At 39.3% G+C, this 19,466-nt stretch overlaps 2 protein-coding genes and 1 long non-coding RNA gene across 3 annotated transcripts; 1 reads left to right on the top strand and 2 right to left on the bottom strand.

Annotated features, from left to right (window-relative positions):
• Positions 1-3,318: 3,318 nt before the first annotated feature.
• arsib (arylsulfatase family, member Ib) lies at positions 3,319-9,360 on the bottom strand. Its single transcript, XM_043222143.1, has 2 exons — positions 7,321-9,360; positions 3,319-5,980 (listed from the first exon to the last, which is right to left on the bottom strand). Exons 1-2 carry the CDS (start codon positions 7,629-7,631, stop codon positions 4,576-4,578), a joined length of 1,716 nt encoding a protein of 571 aa, XP_043078078.1. The 5' UTR covers positions 7,632-9,360; the 3' UTR covers positions 3,319-4,575.
• Positions 9,361-9,510: 150 nt separating this feature from the next.
• Positions 9,511-11,081, bottom strand: ndufa2 (NADH:ubiquinone oxidoreductase subunit A2). The gene is made up of 3 exons (XM_043222144.1): positions 10,927-11,081; positions 9,768-9,874; positions 9,511-9,677 (listed from the first exon to the last, which is right to left on the bottom strand). Exons 1-3 carry the CDS (start codon positions 11,028-11,030, stop codon positions 9,586-9,588), a joined length of 303 nt encoding a protein of 100 aa, XP_043078079.1. The 5' UTR covers positions 11,031-11,081; the 3' UTR covers positions 9,511-9,585.
• A 5,302-nt stretch (positions 11,082-16,383) lies between these two features.
• On the top strand, positions 16,384-17,200 carry LOC122326074. Its single transcript, XR_006247421.1, has 3 exons — positions 16,384-16,499; positions 16,596-16,629; positions 17,127-17,200. It is a non-coding gene; the product is annotated as an uncharacterized LOC122326074 (long non-coding RNA).
• The last annotated feature ends 2,266 nt before the right edge of the window (positions 17,201-19,466 follow it).

The following is a 19,466-nucleotide window of genomic DNA, read 5'->3' as shown; positions in this document are numbered from 1 at the left end:
GCTCCGAAAAGCGCAAAAGTGACATGACATTTAAAAAAAAAAAAAAAAAAAAACGACACGTAGGCTATAACTACATTCGCAGAAAAGATTCTGCTCATTAATTGCGGATAAAATATGAATAAGCTAATTGTGGGCCTATTTAACGAGGAATCGTTTTTAAGGTAAATTAGATTTTTTTTTTTTTTAGAAATAGCCTAGAAATGTCAACCGGAAACGAATTTTCCCAAATTCATCGCGCGCGCACATTCATATTTGATTCGATTTTATTTCAACTTCGAGTTACTGTAAATGTAGACTGGTGTTTGTGACGCGTAGTTTAGTGCTATTCTTGCATTTAAAATAAAAAAAAGGCTAATTATGGCCAACTGTAATTTTTAGGCCGCCTTCCCTTTTGCCTTTTTTAATTTAATTTTGAATAAAAAAATAATAACAAAAAGCATTTGGATATCATTTTATGATTTAACGACGTGAACTGTAAAATAGGACGCGACTAAAACACCGTGCGTGACAGGGTGTCGCTTTATTTGTATGACACGGTGACAAAACTAACAGTTTTGGCATTAATGTAACAAAACTAAATTATTGCAGACTATATACATGGTGTTATAAGCACGCGGCATTCGATTATCAGTTCATAACGATACGACACGTTAGACAGATTGCATGCATTTCATATATTAATAATACAATGAATGCTATAAAACATAAATGTAGTTGTTGTGGCCTATATATTTTTTGAACTGCTGTATACACACACACACACACACACACACACACATATATATATATATATATATATATATATATATATATATATATATATATATATATATATATATATATATATATATATATATATGCACGAAATATATGGACTTTTTTAGACAGTTTTCAAGACGAAATTGGACAGAGATAAAACTAATATACCAAATTATTTCAGGATGTCATATCAGCTTTTATGGTATGAAAACATCTCAAACACACGGCCATAAAATTTGAGAAAAGAAGAAAAAAAAAAAGTGGTCTAAAATGAGACGCATGCAAGGTCTCGGGCTCATCTAGATTATATGTGCTGCTGTTCAATAGTATTTATGATTGTGTTCATGTTGTAAAGAGCAACGAGTGTGTGTTTGTGGGCTAATACATTTATAATCGTAGTAGCTTTTATTTCGCCGTTCGTCTAGAAAACGGTCGCCTATCGATAAGATAACGACGTGGAATGTACTTTCTTACATTATAAGTGGTTTACATCCTATTTTTATTGTATTCAGCATTTACTGACCCACGTCGTAATTAACGTTAGGCTCTTTAAACAGCTTTTTTAGGCTATTTCAACTCTTAAGGTCGTGTCGTATCGCTTTCCAGTCCATTAGGCGCGCCAGAAAATAAACACGTTTCTCTGATCCAGCGTAAAAGACTCGGAGGGAACAGAATAACAGAAAAGGGTTTCAAAGCGACCTGAGAGGATTTAGATGTGTGGGGTCACATTTCACGTCCAAGTGTGACTTCCTTGGGATTGAAATGGGAAGAGCTTTCGGAAAAGAGAAAGAGAGAGAGAGAGAGTATATTCATCAACTCTCAGGTGATTGTTAATATCCAAATCGCATTTTATTTATATTAATATCAAATGAATAGGCCCTATATTTTATGTTAATTAAAATACTTGTTTTGAAATTTAGGCATTTTTCTCACTTGTCTTGCTTAAAATAACCACAAAGTGTTTGGACGGAAAGGAGCACGAGCGCGCGGTCTCGTGGAAATGCGCAAAAATAGCGCGCAAACAAACTCCGGCGCGCATATAATACGCAGATTTCGCGTGCATGTGATACGCATCTACCCCTAAAACCCCAATCCTGCCCATCGCGTTCAGTTTTTGAGTTACAAGACCATATATATATAGTTATACGCGCGTGAGCATTGAGTGTAACGAATCATAACGCAGAGAGCTCCTTATTAACACAGTGCAAAAGTATCAAATTAATTTTCCACGTGCCTACAAAATATTTCACTTTATTCATTCGACCATTGAAAAGAATATTTATACGAGGTGAAATTGGGGGAAAATGATATAAGCACCACACCTGATTTTTTCCTTACCAGCAGTTATTTCTGTAGGAAATTAATAAAAGCTTTTAAAAACGAAATGCTTATATTGCACTTGCTTTATTTAGCCTGGATAGAGGACAACAGACATAAGCGGATAATAACTGCTGTGACTTATTTTTTTTATAAAATAGCTACAATGATGAAATAGTATTTCTAATCTAATGTAGTTATTTTATTAAAAAGCGCTTATGCATCGAGGAGCGTGATGCATTCGTATTTTATTTTTGGCTATATAATATGCAAGGTTTTGTTTTGCGCAAAACATACAGCAGGCTCACTGCGCTCGCGGGAAGTACTGTAGAAATTCAGTTTTCAGACAGTCTCGTGCAGTCACCTGCAGGACAAGCGAGGAATCACACCCACACCTGCTGCTCTGGGGGTTATTATGGGCTTTATTCCTCCTCTGTGGCTTTATCAATTTACTTCAAATTTATTATTTTAGTCAGGTCAAAATAAATGCATAATAAGTTGGTTTAAATAACCTACATATTTTAGGCTATGGCTGATAAATAAAATTGGTTTGCATTTAGTTTGGGAACATAATATACAAATGTATAAACAATTTCCATAGCCCTTTACACACACACTCACACACACACACACACACTCTCTCACACGCGCACACACACACACAAACACACACACACACACACACACACACACACACACATACATTCTCACACACACACACTCTCACACAAACACACTCTCACACACACACTCTCTCACACACACACACACAAACACACTCTCTCACACACACACACTCACACACACACACAAACACACACAAACACACATTCTCACACACACACACACTCTCACACACACACACACACACAACACACACTCTCTCACACACACAAACACACACTCTCTCACACACACACACACACACACACACACAAACACACTTGCACACACTCTCTCTCACACACACACACACACACACACACACAATGTTGGTAACCAAACAATTGTTGCCATTGACTTCCATAGGGAAATATAATGAAAGTCAATGGTGAGCAGAAATAAGAGTTTGTGTCATGGATGCTGTGAGAAGCAGGAGCAAGAGGAGGCATGCTATAGGCCTACAGTTTGTTCTTATTGTTTTGTGTGGCCAACCGCAGGCGAAGCACGAATGACTTCATCACTGAAATGTTCGCAAAGTCATAAAGAAAGAACACACTTGGAAAAAAAACGTGCATTTTAATATACCGAATGCACACGTGTAATGTATTTGCAGCACACTTTGCAATCACAGGAAATGATACATTTTTACTGTATTAAGGCATACTCAAAATCATTTCGTCGTAATGTTTGAAATACTGTGCTTCAATTAGGCCACACTTCTTTTTAAGCACTAAAGCATGTACAAAGTAAGCCGCTCGGTAATATTTTTTCTGTTGTGGTACTTGGTATTACATTTAAAATGAATACATTTGCTGCATTGCAATTTCGTTATGCAATTACGATATTTAGTTAACAATTTTAAGTTGTAGAAATGAAGCGCATTGATTAGAACACTGAAATACTAGTAAACCTACATATTGTGCTTAGAAAAGTCATTATGAAAGTATGCAGCCCTACCGAACTCCTACTTAAGTGGAGCCTTAATTTCATCTATTGGCTCTGATATAAAAGTATAATGTAATGTAAACTATAACGCATTTCGATTTAACTGTAAAAAAGTGTCTGAAAGCAAAAGAAAGTGTAATTTGCAATCTTGTTTTTTAAAGGCATGCAAAGATACACATGTTTTTTCACAAGGGGGCAGTACCACTCTCTAGTTTTGAGAAGCACTGAATACCCATGATGCCGTCTGAGATACGTCGCTCTGTCTGAAAATTATATATTTAAATGTAAACCAACTGAAATATGAAAACACACTTGCACATTTATTTCCCCCCAAAACCACTCTCTTGTCCATCGCACCCTTCGGAGGGGTTTCAAGTCACACGGTTCAAGAAGGAGGTCACTAAATGCTATCGGGCCTGACCCCGAGACCTCATCATCCATCCAGCGATGCCGTGTGCAACAGGGGATTGCCTTCACGCCGTGTAAGAAATATCAAGTCTGCCATAACAAACAGCTTGTACTTGTATTAAAGTGTCGAAATGTAGTCTCTTCGTGGTCTCCTGGCTCACGGTCCGACACCACAGAGGTCTGTGAGTGTTCAAGCCATTGCCGTGATATTGTTTCACAGTTAATAATTCCACCAAATGTTGCAACATTGCAATAAGTTGACCTCGTGAAAACAGTACAATTAGAAAAACAGTAACCTTTCTCGATTGTAGTATTATTCTTATACATGCAGGTTTTGCGAGCTCGCATAAACAGAGATATTCGTATGTAGAGGTAATCTATGTAACTACAGATTTCAGCTTTAAAACAAGGCATTGATTGGTTGTCGCAACGTATTTTAGAGGACCGTCAGCAGTCGACTTTATTATTGGAAGCAGAAGACTCCTATATTTGTTTTGACGTGATCTTTAAATTGAACTTCTTGAAGAACGACTGCAGTTTGCAGACCCTGCATTTCTTCCTTTTGCGATTCTTCCCTCTCTTGTAATAAATTCCATCCCAGTTTTCGTCCCGTTCGTCGTCGCCCACCCAAGGCCTCCACGCGCCTCCATTCAGACTGGGGTTAGCACGGGCATCGTCTGGCGGGTATCGGACCGGTAGGGCCGTGCGATTGTAAACGGCTAGCCGCGCCAGCAGCTCCTTGACGACGTCGGGCCTGCGCGCCGCCAGGTCGTGCCGTTCGCAGGGGTCTCCCGTCACGTTGAAGAGCCAAACCGATTTCCTTTTTTTCTCAACCTGTCGCTCCAGGTGCCACCAGCTGCTCGGGAAGTTCGTGAGCACCTGAGGCGGCACCCAATCCCCGTGACCAGGGTCACCCGTCAAGAGCTTCCAGTCGCCCGCTCTAATGGCCGCCTGCACGGAGGTGTCCCACAATCCATATCCGTCCTTGAAGGACCCCCGACTGCGCCGATGAAGAGGGTCGATGTTGTGGAGAATTTCCAGTCTGGGGGATTCCTTTCCTTCGCTGATGCTAGGCCAGACATCGAACCCGTCTAAGCCCTGATGCTGCGACACATTGCCCCCAGCGAGTCCAACTAGGGTCGGGTACCAGTCAGTGATGTGTATAAGGGCTCTGCTGACCCGTCTTCGCTGGCGTATTAAGGGACTGTGCACAAAACCCACTCCTCTAATGCCACCTTCCCAGTATGTTCCCTTGCACCCTCTTAAGGGCCAGTTACTTCCCCCTGTTAGTGGCTGGGCTCCGTTGTCAGTGGAGAAGATGACGACGCTATTACGGTAGAAGCCATACTTGCGCAGCGCGTAAGTTATGTTCCGGACCGCCTCGTCAACGATAGAAACCATGGCCGCGTATTTCCTGCGGGGAACGTTGCCCATGCGGCGGTACGGATAGATGTATTCTTTGGGTGGCTTTAGAGGTGTGTGCACCGCCTGAAGGGAAAGGAAGATAAAAAGAGGCTGACTGGTTGAGTCGTGCGCTGCTAAGATTTTGCGCACTCTCTGGGTGTAGAGGTGAGTTGAGTACTTCCCCCCTTTGCCCCATGCCACTGACTCACCTTCGTGGAGGTCATAGCCACACAATGACTTGCCGTCGCATGAGCCGTATGTATAATAGTCCACGCTGCCGGTCAACGAACCGAAGTAGGTGTGAAAGCCGCGACGAGTGGGCAAACAGTCTTTCCGGTAGAAGCCCAAATGCCACTTCCCCACCATGTGAGTGGAGTAACCGGCTTCCTGCAAGCGTTGAGGGAGCGTGACCACATCCAGAGGGAGGCAGCTGGGCTGACGCGGCCTGATGATGGAGTGCTGGAGGCCAGTGTGAATTTGATATCTAAAGAAAGAAGAAATTAATTCCCAGTGCTTGGATACAGAGGGGTTACAATAAGGTCTTGTTTATGGCCTGTTTACTTTCTGAATAAACGTCCCAATCTGAGGGGTTGTTCGTACAGAATGCGTATTTTCATCTAAAATGCAAGACGCAACGCTCAGGAACGTTTAAAAAAAGCAGAATGCTTTGTCTTGCTGCAATTAAATTAAAACAGTTGCCATGCAAACTTCAAAGCTTGCGATGCATGCCCCGCCTCCGGGTTCTTCTGATTGGTCCATTCTTTTAAAGGTGCATTTAGAGGCAGTCCGAGACAGCAGAAATAACCAGCAATGTTTTGGGGTTTTTTTTTTACACAAAGGTAAGATAAGGAATTATATTTACTTCATTATTCAATAAATTTTATCAATATGTTGATGATATGCAAAAATGACTGTTACTTGTTTATCATGAAAACCGCAAAGCGCTATAGGTTTTCAATGAACATACAGCATAAAAAAGCTTTAAAACAAAGCACGCACATACGTGAACAAGACTTAACAGACCACTGGACAAATATAGTTGCAGTGCAACTATAGCCACTATGTTATGTAATATTGTCTCTGAAAGGTTTGAATTCTGCTTATAAAAGGCCTTAAATGAATAGTTTATCCAAAAATACAAATTTGCTTAAGACTCTTCATCACTTGCTCAACAGTGGATCTAATGGGTGGGATTTAAAGTCCAAAGAACTGATACAAATATTGTTGCTTCTGACTAAAATATGAGCCCTCTAATCCATGTTATTACTTTCTCAAGTGAAAAATGCGTCTCCTCTCAATCAAAAGAGAAATATGCACTATTTACAAGCCATAACTGTTCTTAAGAAATATGTGGTGGACTTTGAAGCAAATCGACAATAAAAGACAGTTTCTTTCACTAGAGGAAGCGTTGCTATAGACGACCCATAAGCCATGGCTTATTAAGTTCATCATTATGTTTCAGCTTCTTACAAACATGCAGCTTCTGGCTACTGGAGATGTTAACCGATGGAGTAGAGCGGTGTGATGTTTTTTCGGACGGCACCCATTCACCGCAAAGCATCCACAGGTGAGCATGCAATGCAATGCAAGAAACAAACTCTTCGCCTGCACCTCGAATGACCCGAGGGCGAGCAAAATTAAGCGAATTTTCATTTTTGCGTGACTTTTTCTTTAAAGTTGACCATCCAAATATGTTGTTTGAGGTGACACAATTACACACACCATCTACATATGAGCCAACTATTCATCCCAGCTTATGGAAAGCTACTCATGATTGACATCTGTCACTCTGAATGCTGTAAATAGGGCGAGGAGGTGAATGACCTGCCTGTGATGAGCTGGCTGCGGGACGGAGTGCACAGCGGCTGGACATAGTAGTTCTCCAGGCGCACTCCCTCTGAGGCCAGCTTGTCCAGCGTCGGGCTGCGGACGTCTCTGCTGTGATACCCGATGTCATCGAAACCCTGGTCGTCGGTCAGTATGAAGATGATGTGCGGAGGCCGTCTGGCTCTGGCTCCGGCTCGTTGAAACCGAAAGCCCTCGGCGCCTTGGCTGCTCGACCCCGAGCCACCGCACGACGCAGAAGCCTCCAGACCGAGGGTGATGAAGAGTCCGAGGAGCACGAGCGATGCCATGCACTTCGGGAGGAGGCGCGACTCTGGGAAGCTTCGGGAAGAGCGCGGTCCTCGCGCGTTCGTGCTTCTTCGGCGCGACGTGGCGTTTGAGGGCTTCTGGGAGGACTTCACCAAACGTCTCCAGAACCCAGTCGACCCGCTGACCGACAAACGCGTCTCATCTGTGCAGAGGCGAGCATGTCATCAACAGAAATGGCGTGAAGCAGAAATCCGTGCATTCCGTGCCACGAAGGGCTGCGCTGAGATTCAACGCGTCTTGGACTGACAAAGAGCACGCAAAGTAGACTTTTCTATGATATTAAAACCAGCCCCTCCTTTTTTTTTCGACACAGTCCAACCCCATCATGACGAAGGCGGTAGGAACGAACTGAATCTCTTAAAGCCCCCTTGAGACTCGAGACGTTGTCCTCCTGTGATTTAATCGTTTCATGCATTTTTTTCCCCTTTATAGGACTAATAAACTTGTATGGAGACTACACACACACACACACACACACACACACACACACACACACACACACACATATTCGCCTTTTAAAGACATAGTTCACTCAAAATCACTATGCTGACGTGGTTTAGCCTACACTTGGCTTTCTCAACCCTAATCAAACAAGCTAATCGTGCTGTTCCTGATTGCTTGCAAGCTACAAGAAGGTCAGTTTGATCAAGTCTGGAGCAAAACTCAACGGCCCTCCAGGACCTCTTAAAGGTGCTTAAAAGGTTCTTCACAGCCATGCCATGTTAAAAGAACCGTTTAAAGGTTCTTTTAAGAGTTAAATCGAGTTTTTACCTTTTTGTCACCGGAAGAACTTTCTTTCACAACAAAGAACATTTTGTGAAACAGAAAGATTGCTAATAGAGAGGCTAATAGCTCCGATTGGACAAAAACGTTCTTCTAAAGGATGGTGAGTCACCTTTATATTTAAGGCTGTGCTCGCTAGTAGTTCAAAACCTTCAGTTTTTTATTGAGCACAAAAGATATCGGCTTTTCAAAGTACGTTCGTAGCTAACAGTTGGCCGTAGCCACTGACTTCCATTAAGTGCTGATTAACAACATGCTTGCTATTGGAGTAGGTTTGATTGCATGCAATTTTGCAATATTTTCTGTTATTACCGTGTGATTACATGTGACATGCAACACTCATTTTAAGTATTAGCCTACCAAAGATCTGGCGTAAGGCTTGTGACGGCTAAGTTGCATACAATTATCCATTCCACAATAATTCAGCATTAGATAGATAACACACAATTTTCAAAAGGCCACCCAGAACACATCTGCTCAAAGCCATGCTCTACTTTTGCATCAAAACAGATTTTTTCCTAACTATTCTTTTGCAACTGTACCTCATCATGTAAAGTGTAGCACTTCTTTGTTTTTAGAAAATAGTATCGTCTTAACCAGTGTTCCCCAATCTATATTTCTTTTGCCCTTGAAACCTCACAGATAAGCGTACAGATCCAAATATATTATCAATATACCAATCTTTGAGCAATTTGACTACAGCATTTCATGTGGAATTGGAAAAGTATTAAATTAAGCAAGCTATGCGCCTCTGAACCAAAATCATTGGCTTGCGTCACGATATAGCTATGCATATTAAAAATTTATTGTGTAAATAAAGCATACACCACACTGCATTAAATATGTTAATAATAATTCATGCTGTAAATGCCATGTTAAAGGTACGTGCCATTTTTTTACCGTGTATTTGGGAAAGGAGTCGCATTAAACCTGGTACAGTACAAGTAATGAATTTTTGCCAATTAGATTCTGAATTATTGTTAACACCCAACATGTCCGGGACCCTAAGTATGCATTTGGTGGCGCTGCTGTATACTTAGTGCCAGCCTAGCATAAGCAATGAATACTCATTCCTCACACCTTTTGAACACACATTTATTTTCAGTTTTGGACACAAATAACATTTACATTATATTACATCAGGACATTTACTCAGGGCTTTGCATTCACTACAGATTCCAGAGCTTTGGCCACTTGGTCGGCGTTCATGTTGTCCAGAGAAACGCTGCGTTCTTTGCCAAAACCTGAGACAGAGAGATGCATCACTATGCTTATGTGGTCACTTGAATGAATGTGCTTTAGTTTTCGGGAGCATTCGGGAGTTTTCTTCCTACCATATCGTGCCCAGAGCACGGGCTGAACTCCGGAGCACTCTCGGATCAGGATGGGGAACTCCGGGTTTGCCTTCTTTATTGTCACATAATGCTGCTCAATAAAATCCCTAAAATAAGAACAAATAAGACATTTTTGTATTTGTGTATATTTTTTGTTTCTTTAAATTTGCATTCCTTTATATATAAAAATGCTTTTTGGTTTCGGGAATATTTAACATGATTTTATAAATTTTTTGCGAAAATGTCAGACTGTGCGCAAAGACCTTAAAACATGGTATTAATTCCAACTAAAAAATAAAAATTATTATGGTCGTCGGGTCACAAAATCCATTTATCGATTTAATCATTTCTAATATTTTGATTTGGTGCTCAAAAACACTTATTACGGTCCATGTTGAAAACGTTTTTGTTTTGTGGAAGCAATGCATTGAACTAATAATAAAAAAAGAGCTTTGAAAAGTAACTAAATATTCCCGTTTCAAATAAATGCGGTTCGTTAATCTTTTGATTAATCAGAGAATGGTAAAAATGTATCAAAGTTTTCATGGAAATATTAAAAAAAGAAAACTTAAGTAAAACTGTTATTAATAATAACAAGAAGCATTCATAAATAATAAATAAGCACCAAAATAGTCCAACACCAAACCAGAAAATTACACTGAATATGCAGCTTTCCATCACAGTCAATTATGTATACATACATATATATATATATATATATATATATATATATATATATATATATATATATATGACTATGAACGTATTTTAAATGTTAATATTTAATATAAATAATGGTTTTACTGTACAGTATCTATTAATCATTAAATATTCAAATACCCAATCATTATTTATGTACCGATTTTTCACTTTTTTTTTTTGCATTTTATGCTATAGCTGATCTTCGCGACGTTTTAGCAACGTACACCTGATTATACAAGAATAATGACTGCAATGTATGATTATCATCATTAACTATAAACAGCCTCCGGGCACGAACCAGTCCCCTAAATTAACCAGCGAGCAGGAAACCAACGAAGGCGAACTAAAAGCCAGTCGCTCACAGGTTTTCAGTCAGTATTTCTATCGCACATAAACATCACTGCGAGCGACACACAGCCTCCACAGGACACTCTCCTCCTGTCCGTCAGCACCGCACCTGGTTCCCTGACTGGCCGCTGATATCTGACATAAATGCAGGCGGACCTCCCGCAGGTTTTTGGACAGATTTGAGCCGATTCCACGAACCACCGCCGCCGCCATTACTGTCACCTTCACGACCGGAAGTCTTCTTCTTCTTCTGGCGTTGTTGTTTACCGGCCACAACCCGTCTCGTCCGCTTTACCGCCACCTACTGACCGGACCTTATACGTTTCCGTTTCAGAAAAAGCATCATTTTCCCTTTTAAATATATAATTTGTTACTAACAAGTGTCTAAACGGTACTTACATTGTCGAGTAAACTTCACTAAACAAGCTCATCTAGTCATAGTCGCCAGTGAGTTACTTTTTAATTTAATTTAAAAAGTTATTTTTTGTGGAAAGTTATGCGTTGCTTTTTACACCTGGACAGGACGCGCTTGACTGTGTTTAATATAAAGATAATATAATATGATTAAAAGCTCCTTCACAATAAAAGTGAACTGAATAGGCCTCAGGCTGCAGGAAATGTCAATTAATTTCTGTATGCAGTAGAGGGCGCATCTCAAACTAAATTACATTTGACTTGTTTAATTCCTCTTTTGAGAAACAGCGAATGTGTTATTGTGCAGGTGATATAAGTACACGCGTGCTCATATTTAACATCTGTATTTCTCCAGCTGTGTGTTTACATTTAACCTTATTCAGAATATGACTTCATCTAAAGGTATGCGCATAAGAAACGACTGAAAGTGTATATCTTGTGTATATCTTGTGGCATGACACAAGCACTTGCTTGAGCGCTTCAACAATCCTCACTCAAAGACAGAAACGCTGAATACCTGTTATGTTGCCCCTGGTCTTAATATTTTGTTCAGTGTGTATATATAAGGCGACAAATCTGCAAACTCTTGCCTGAAATGTTGTGAAGTAAGAGACGAATGACAGGGTTCTTTTGACATTGAAAGCGCTATGCACAAAATATAAAGTGCAGAATTTCCACATGTATACTGCATAATAAATCTGACAAAAAAACTGACGCTGCATGAAAAAATGTACATGTCTGCGCAATTCATTTTTACCCATCAAGGCAATAGAAGCATTCTGTATGGATTTTCCATGACGAGCAATTCAGAGCGCTTTTCTCATCGCCGGCTCTTACTAAGAAGCAGTTGGTGTTTGTGGTTACGCTGCTGTGTTTCTTCACTTCCCGAGAACACAGGCAACCTCAATGGCACCTTTCAATGAGAGAGGCCCACGAGCTCAAACAACTAGTGATAGTGTGTCATTTGTGGCACAAGGTAAACAGGAGATTTATGACCTCAGAAAAAGATGCTTAAAGCATTTATGCAGCCTTTTGGCTACAATCGATGCAATATAAACAGCTTTAAAGCTGTCATTATTTTCTCTTCAGTCTTTGTTTGAGAATAATTTTGCAAGCCTGCAGTATCCATAACGGAAAGTGATGTGTTACCTGCACACGAAGACAAAAATCGACATTTTTAAATAATATATATAAGTAAATGCTTCTCTCATAACAAACGATCTGAAGTACTTTTATTTCCTGCGTGATGTTTGTGGTTGAAGAGGGGTTTGACCCACTTTCAAGTTTAGTTTCTGGCCTGATTACAGTTAATTCTGGTAATTTAATGTAAGTAAGTAAATAAGCCATAAATATTGGCAGACCTTTTTTTTTCCGTTGATACATGTTTGCCCCTCTGGCCACCGCATCATTATTCCCTGGGCTTTCAGTAGAATAGGATTATAATGCAGCAAATTATAGGATATTATTATTACTTATAAAAATACAATTTTTCAACACAGTTATCCCATTCAAATTAATTTTCCTCATCATTATACCAAATCTGTGACTCTTGCTGTCCACAGTGTGTCCACAGAGAAAGGTTCAATCATTCATACGCTTTAAAATTAATGAAAAAAAAATATGATTGTTATTTTCTTATATAATACAAATACAAATATAACACAAATGTAATAAATACAGTCACTCATATAATTTTTATTTATCGCAAAGCCTATATTTTTAAACGTTTTTTCATATATTTAATATTTGATCGGTAACTATGGCAACCATTGAACGTAGCTACAACGACGCTAATGTTTCCCTGAAATCTGCTAGACAGCTGTTTGTTAAATGACCATACTAGTACTCAGATACTTGTACTAGCATTTTTATTTTTTCATAACGCGAGCAACAGCAAAAGAAAGGAAGCAAGCGACGCGACGCGATAAAACGACACCGACTGTTGAACAAACACCGTTAAAAACATGGAACGAAAGATGAATTGTATTGTAAGTAAAATCCGAGCGAAATCGCCATTATGTCAGCAATATAGTAAGGTTAGGCGTTGTATCACACATGGCAGTATAATTATGGACTCGAAAAGCAGTCTTTGAATAGCGGCCGCGTTTTTCACGGTTTTCCCGCGTTCACGACGCTTCTGGGGAAAGCAGGCCTGCTTGAACCCGCAGTAAGTTGTGTGTGTTTTTGAGGAGATGTGGAGAGCGTTGCTGGACAGGACTCTTCTTCTGCGGGAGGACCTCCGTCGCTTCACTGAGCTCTACGACAGTATCATGCTGCTTGTGCTCCTGATGAACACCGTGACACAAGTGTCCATGACGTTTGAAGGACTCATACCAGGTAAACATCACATTTTTCGGTATCGGTAAACACAACATAAAAATAACTATGCTCGTTTAATATCACCGCTGCATTCGTTGACTTCCCGGTATAGAAGTGACAACACCTGTGTACAGTATTTTCACAAATGTTAAGCTGTTCTCGTCAGTACTAACATATGCTGTTTCCTGTTATTTCTTAGCTTGGGTTTATGAAGCACTGGAGGCAGTCTTCCTGGCTTTTTATACAATGGAGTGTGTGTTAAAGCTCACAGGTTTTGGCTTAAAATACTTAAAAAACCTCTGGAACATCCTGGGTGAGCTGACACATCTGTTGTCTTTTATTTCTTACTCTTATTTTAAGCATAATTCTGTTATTTCTATATGTAATGTTATTGTCACTGGGGTAAGAAAACACACAATTCATGATGCGTCTTAATATTTGATTATTTAAATGGTGTTTTGTCCTCTTGTCTAGTAAAATAAATAATGATGCAAATGATTTTTTGATTTTTATTCTTGATGTAAAAATAGGCGTGGCCATTTTTAAATTCTGTTTGTCTACTTCTGCCGTCATCCGCATCCAGATATTTTTGGCTGTGTCTTATAATGTTATTTTAATGTATTATTTAAAATATGAACACACTGGTTTGTAGCTTGAACATTTCTACCGGTTACTGCACGTTGTTATTCACCTGGTTACTTACCCACGGCGTCTAACTGTAGACTTATTAGAAACTAACATAACATGTTCTTTTGTTGTTTGTTTCTCTAGATTTCTCTGTCACTTCGGTAGGGCTGGTAGACCTTTTTTTGGACAGCCAACAATACGATAATAAGCATTTCACCACATTTTTCCACATCCTTAAAATGTTCAAAGTATGTCGGGCGTTCAGGATCTTACGCACCCTGCAGTGAGTGTTTCAGACGTGAACAACAGATGCACAAGCTGAAGTTTGAACTACCTAAGTAAGCCGTGTCTTCATCTCAGGTTTTTCAGCGGTCCCAAGGTCATCATGAAAGTAATAGGAAAGTCTTTGAAGATGAATGGAATCATCATTGTGCTCATGTTTTGCATTTTCGTGATGTTTTCCATTCTTTTCCGACAAAACTGGAGCAAGTCCGACCCACAGCGGTTCGGTTCCATGCTCAATACCATGTCTACGCTCCTCCAGCTGTTGACACTTGATGATTGGATTAGCATCTATTACACCAGTCGAAACAATGGTATGCTACAGGCTTATATTTTTGCATTTCTGCTGCTTTTTCTTTGTCCTCTTCTAATTCTAAAACTACATTTGGACTGTGTCTGCTCCTAGAGTTTTGAAGCTAAAAGCACCAAACTTGGGTCAGACCTTCTGACCGGTTGACTCGGGTAGCTACATCTAACAAAAACTATGAAAAGCCCCGTCGACTTTTATTGAGGGGGTAAAAGCTTTTGTACAGTAAGAGTTTAAGTTTAACGGCTATCCTGTGACAAAATGTTAAGGCATGCCAGCAGCAAACTAAATAATTTGTGCTAGCAATGCTTCAAATGATGGCAAAATGCTAAAACATGCTAGGAATATGGTAATCATGATAGAAAGATGTTAACAACATGTAAACATCTAGAAGCATGTAAACATGTAAACAACATGCTAGCAACATGTCAACAACATGTTAAAACGTACTAGCAACATTAACAACATGTTAAAACGTGCTACCAACATTAACAACATGTTAAAACATGCTAGCAACATTAACAACATGTTAAAACATGCTAGCAACATTAACAACATGTTAAAACATGCTAGCAACATTAACGACATGTTAAAACATGCTAGCAACATGTAGCAACATGCTAACATGTTAAAACATGCTAGCAACATGTCAACCAACATGTTAAAACGTGCTACCAACATTAACAACATGTTAAAACGTGCTACCAACATTAACAACATGTTAAAACATGCTAGCAACATTAACAACATGTTAAAACGTAATTCCACCATTAACAACATGTTAAAACATGCTAGCAACATGTCAACAACATGTTAAAACGTGCTAGCAACATTAACAACATGTTAAAACATGCTAGCAACATTAACAACATGTTAAAACATGCTAGCAACATTAACGACATGTTAAAACATGCTAGCAACATTAACATGTTAAAACATGCTAGCAACATGTCAACAACATGTTAAAACGTGCTACCAACATTAACAACATGTTAAAACGTGCTACCAACATTAACAACATGTTAAAACATGCTAGCAACATTAACAACATGTTAAAACGTAATTCCACCATTAACAACATGTTAAAACATGCTAGCAACATGTCAACAACATGTTAAAACGTGCTAGCAACGTTAGCAACTTGTTAGGAATATGCTAGGAACATGATAATCATATGGTAATCAAGTTAAAAACATTAACAACATATTGCTGGAAACATGCTATCTACGTGCTAAAACATCTTTAATATGCTAAAACATGGTAATCATGCTAGAAACATTTTCAACCATGGTAATCGTGCTTGAAACATGTTAGCAGCATATGAACAACATGCTAAAACACATTAGGAACGTGATAATCATGTTAGCAACATGCTAGCAACATGTTATTCAAGTTCAAAATCGATGTATCTAAACTTTAAACTTCCAGCTTTTACACCCACTTCAAACTTTCGATCTAGGTTTCGTCAAGCCCATCTCAAAGTTCGTTCACAACTTAAGCTGTAAAATAAAGACTTTTTTTAAAGACAGTTCTCACGTATGTTAACAGGTGCTCCTGATGTTATCATCTTCATCGTCTGGTACATTTTGATCGAATACTACATCTTTTTAAGGCAAGTCAAGTCAACCTGTATTTCGTAAGACAACATTCTCACTAATTGCATTACCCGTTGTCTCTACAAAAAAAGTCTGATCTATGCAGTGACGGTGGACACCGTCCTCAGCAACAGAAAGGTAAGAAGGCATTGATAAAAACACCATTATAAACGCAATTCTTATCCTACATGAAGGTTTTCAGTGACAGTGTTCCCCCTTGCTGTTCACGTTCAGAACATGGTTGAGGAACAGCCCATCGAGAGGACAGGTGAGAGCTTTGTCGTTCACCGGACACCTCATGTAGGTATACAGCACGCATGCATTGATCGGATGTAGTCTGGGTTGCTTTGGATAGGAGCATCCGCTAAATGCATACATATCATTGCATGAAGAATAAGTCCACGCCTAGTTGTGATGAACGCTTTACGAACGCTGCTACCTGAGTTTTACGAAACTGTGCAAATCGCTTGTTTTGAACCAGTGATTACGCCAACAGGGGAGCAAATCCAAATCCAAAACGTTTGATACATTTGTAGATATTTAAATGCCACATTCGAATGTTGTAGTCGTGGTTAATAGTCTCTTAAAGGGCCGGTCAACCAAGCTCTCCATAGAACAAAGCAAACCCTACAAATGAATAAAGGAACGCACATTATACTCACATTTCATATTTAATAGTATTACATGGATTGTGTTTAATAGATTAAACTTCCAATAAAATATATACAATTGGTTTGTAGATGTTTATTTTAGTCATTTTTTTAGAGCAAATCAGGAGTGAGCCGACTGACGACCAGATGACCGAAGTTGCCATCTCAGAAAACTATTTGTTCGAAGGGTAAGGTTCAGATACAGGTTCTTCTTTATTTATTGGATATTTGGTTCCGATATGTGACCTTGGAGCAAAAACCAGGCTTAAGTCTGGCTTAAGGCTAAAATACATTGTATGGGTCCGAATTATTGATTTTTTGTTCATGCCAAGATAATGTTCCATGAAGATATTATGTAAATTACCTACCCTTAATATATTAAAACTTAATGTTTGATTAGTTATATGCATGGCTAAGGACAACTCTTTTTTTTGCCGCCGTCAGATTCCAGATTTTCAAATAGTCGTATCTCGGCCAAACATTGTCCTATCCTAACAAACCATACATCAGTGGAAAGCTTGTTTATTCTGGTTTCGCATATTGTCACACATGGCAACCCAGCAGCGATTCATCTAAAGATACTTGAGTAATTACATTAACCAGACCACTTAACATCATTTACTATTAAGTGCAGCAAAGGCATTATGTTAGAATTATATTGGTGTGTTGTTTATAGGAAGAACATTCGTACGGAACACTGTTTGAAAATCCTGGAAGCTCTGGAGAAGAATCAGCAGTTATTTCGGAAACAAACCAATTACCTTTACAGGCTGATCGAGAGCACTGAAATGGTCAGTCACGGCTTTATATGTAAGAACATGCAATGCAACAACATTATTTAAAGATCTGAGCAGGTAAAGTGAGCCACAAATGTTTGCAAAGGTTCAGCATTACTTTTTTTTTTACTTCACTTGATTTAATACTGTTAGTCTACACAAACTCAATAGTACCACGAAGAAATCATCATCTAAAAAAAAGTCTTTTTTTTTATGTCTAGGGACCTTCTATTTACCATAGGAAGGAAGCAGATGAGGATGAGGATGAGGAGCAGGACGGCCAGTGAGAAGATGCTCTCATTATAATGTAGTAGTATATGTGTAATATAATCATTATATGTCTTTCTTCTTTTTAGTATACTGGATTTTGAAAATTGTTTGTTTAAGAGTTAAAGTGATTGAAAATGTTTTCCTCTTTTGACCTAATGTAACTTTTCGGACAAAATAACTCTTGGAGCACAATTTATTTGTAGCAATTGCCAAAAATACATTGTATGGGTTAAAATGATTGATTCGTTTATGCCAAAATTGATTAGTTGATTAGTAATATACCTTGCTACGAACTTAATTCATCAATGGAAAGCTTATTTATTCAGCTTTCAGGCGATGTATTAAATCTCAATTTAAAAATATGTGACCATTATGACCGGCTTCGTGGTCCAGGGTCACAAATGTCACCGAAAGTTAAATCTGATCTTTTTTTTGGATCTTTATACATAATAAAAAATAGTCCATCTAAAGAACGAAGTTCATTCAGTTTTTCTTCAGCTGGCTTTTTCATTGAGATGGTTAAATGTGTGTATCTTCAATGGCTCTCCAAACAGGAAATGCTGTTTATGGAGAGCTTGTGTTTAGTGTGTGGGGAAGCACTGATCTCAACCGTTACACTAATACACCGTCTATCAAAAAAATGACTAGCCATGTCATAAAAACACCAAAATCAGACAGAAACGTTATTTAGTACGCCATATTGTATTTATATGTTTGTGTTTCACACAGGGTTTGGGACAGCCAAGAGAGATGAAGCCATAACAGCAATGACAATAACATCTAAGACTGGACCGAGCCATAAACTCTGCAGAGACCTCATTGTTCAGAACAAGCTTCTGAGAGATCAAGTAGTTCTGAAGCACCATAAGAGACGGAGGCGCCATTATTACATGCCTTTAATCTGGCCATGGCAGGAACCTCTCGTGAGCAGTGCACACGACACAGGACCTCTCGGACTGAAGTGCTGCTTCAAGCCATAGTGCGAGATGCAACCGTGCGCTAGAAGCAGAAGCTTCACAGAGGAATGGAAAATCTTAGCCTGCAAAGCTGACAGGAGACTAGGAACATGTCTGGGGTTGGAGCTCCTTTACTTCCCGAGCTGAAACAAAACAGAGTGCAAAACATTAAATAAATGACACTTGACTATGCACTTTCCTCCCATGCAAAAACACATGTAAAAACTGGCTGATCTTTCACGACCCGAAGCTAATCGTGGTGAAGTATCTTAACACTGCATTATAAAAGCAAATGTGGCTGATCTCGTTCTCATTACGTGAAACCGGACCGAGCCGCTGCGTGGGTTTATGCTGCAGGACGCGAATACATGCAGAAACACAGAATCAATAACTGATTACGACCCGAAGCCTTTACATCTGAACTTTTCCTTTGCGAGATTTGATCTGGGAGAA

This window comes from Puntigrus tetrazona, chromosome 21 (assembly GCF_018831695.1).
Source record: "Puntigrus tetrazona isolate hp1 chromosome 21, ASM1883169v1, whole genome shotgun sequence".
NCBI lineage: Eukaryota > Metazoa > Chordata > Actinopteri > Cypriniformes > Cyprinidae > Puntigrus > Puntigrus tetrazona.
The sequence above is the reverse complement of the archived record's forward strand: the minus strand, read 5'-3'. Positions and strand labels throughout refer to the sequence as shown.

Coding starts and splice junctions, on each gene's coding strand:
- arsib (XM_043222143.1), bottom strand. CDS start 7,631: ATGGCATCGCTCGTGCTCCTCGGACTCTTCATCACCCTCGGTCTGGAG. Junction 5,981..7,320: donor AGCCAGCTCATCACAGGCAG/GTCATTCACCTC, acceptor TTCTTTCTTTAG/ATATCAAATTCACACTGGCC.
- ndufa2 (XM_043222144.1), bottom strand. CDS start 11,030: ATGGCGGCGGCGGTGGTTCGTGGAATCGGCTCAAATCTGTCCAAAAAC. Junction 9,875..10,926: donor GCGGCCAGTCAGGGAACCAG/GTGCGGTGCTGA, acceptor TTCTTATTTTAG/GGATTTTATTGAGCAGCATT. Junction 9,678..9,767: donor CGTGCTCTGGGCACGATATG/GTAGGAAGAAAA, acceptor TCTCTGTCTCAG/GTTTTGGCAAAGAACGCAGC.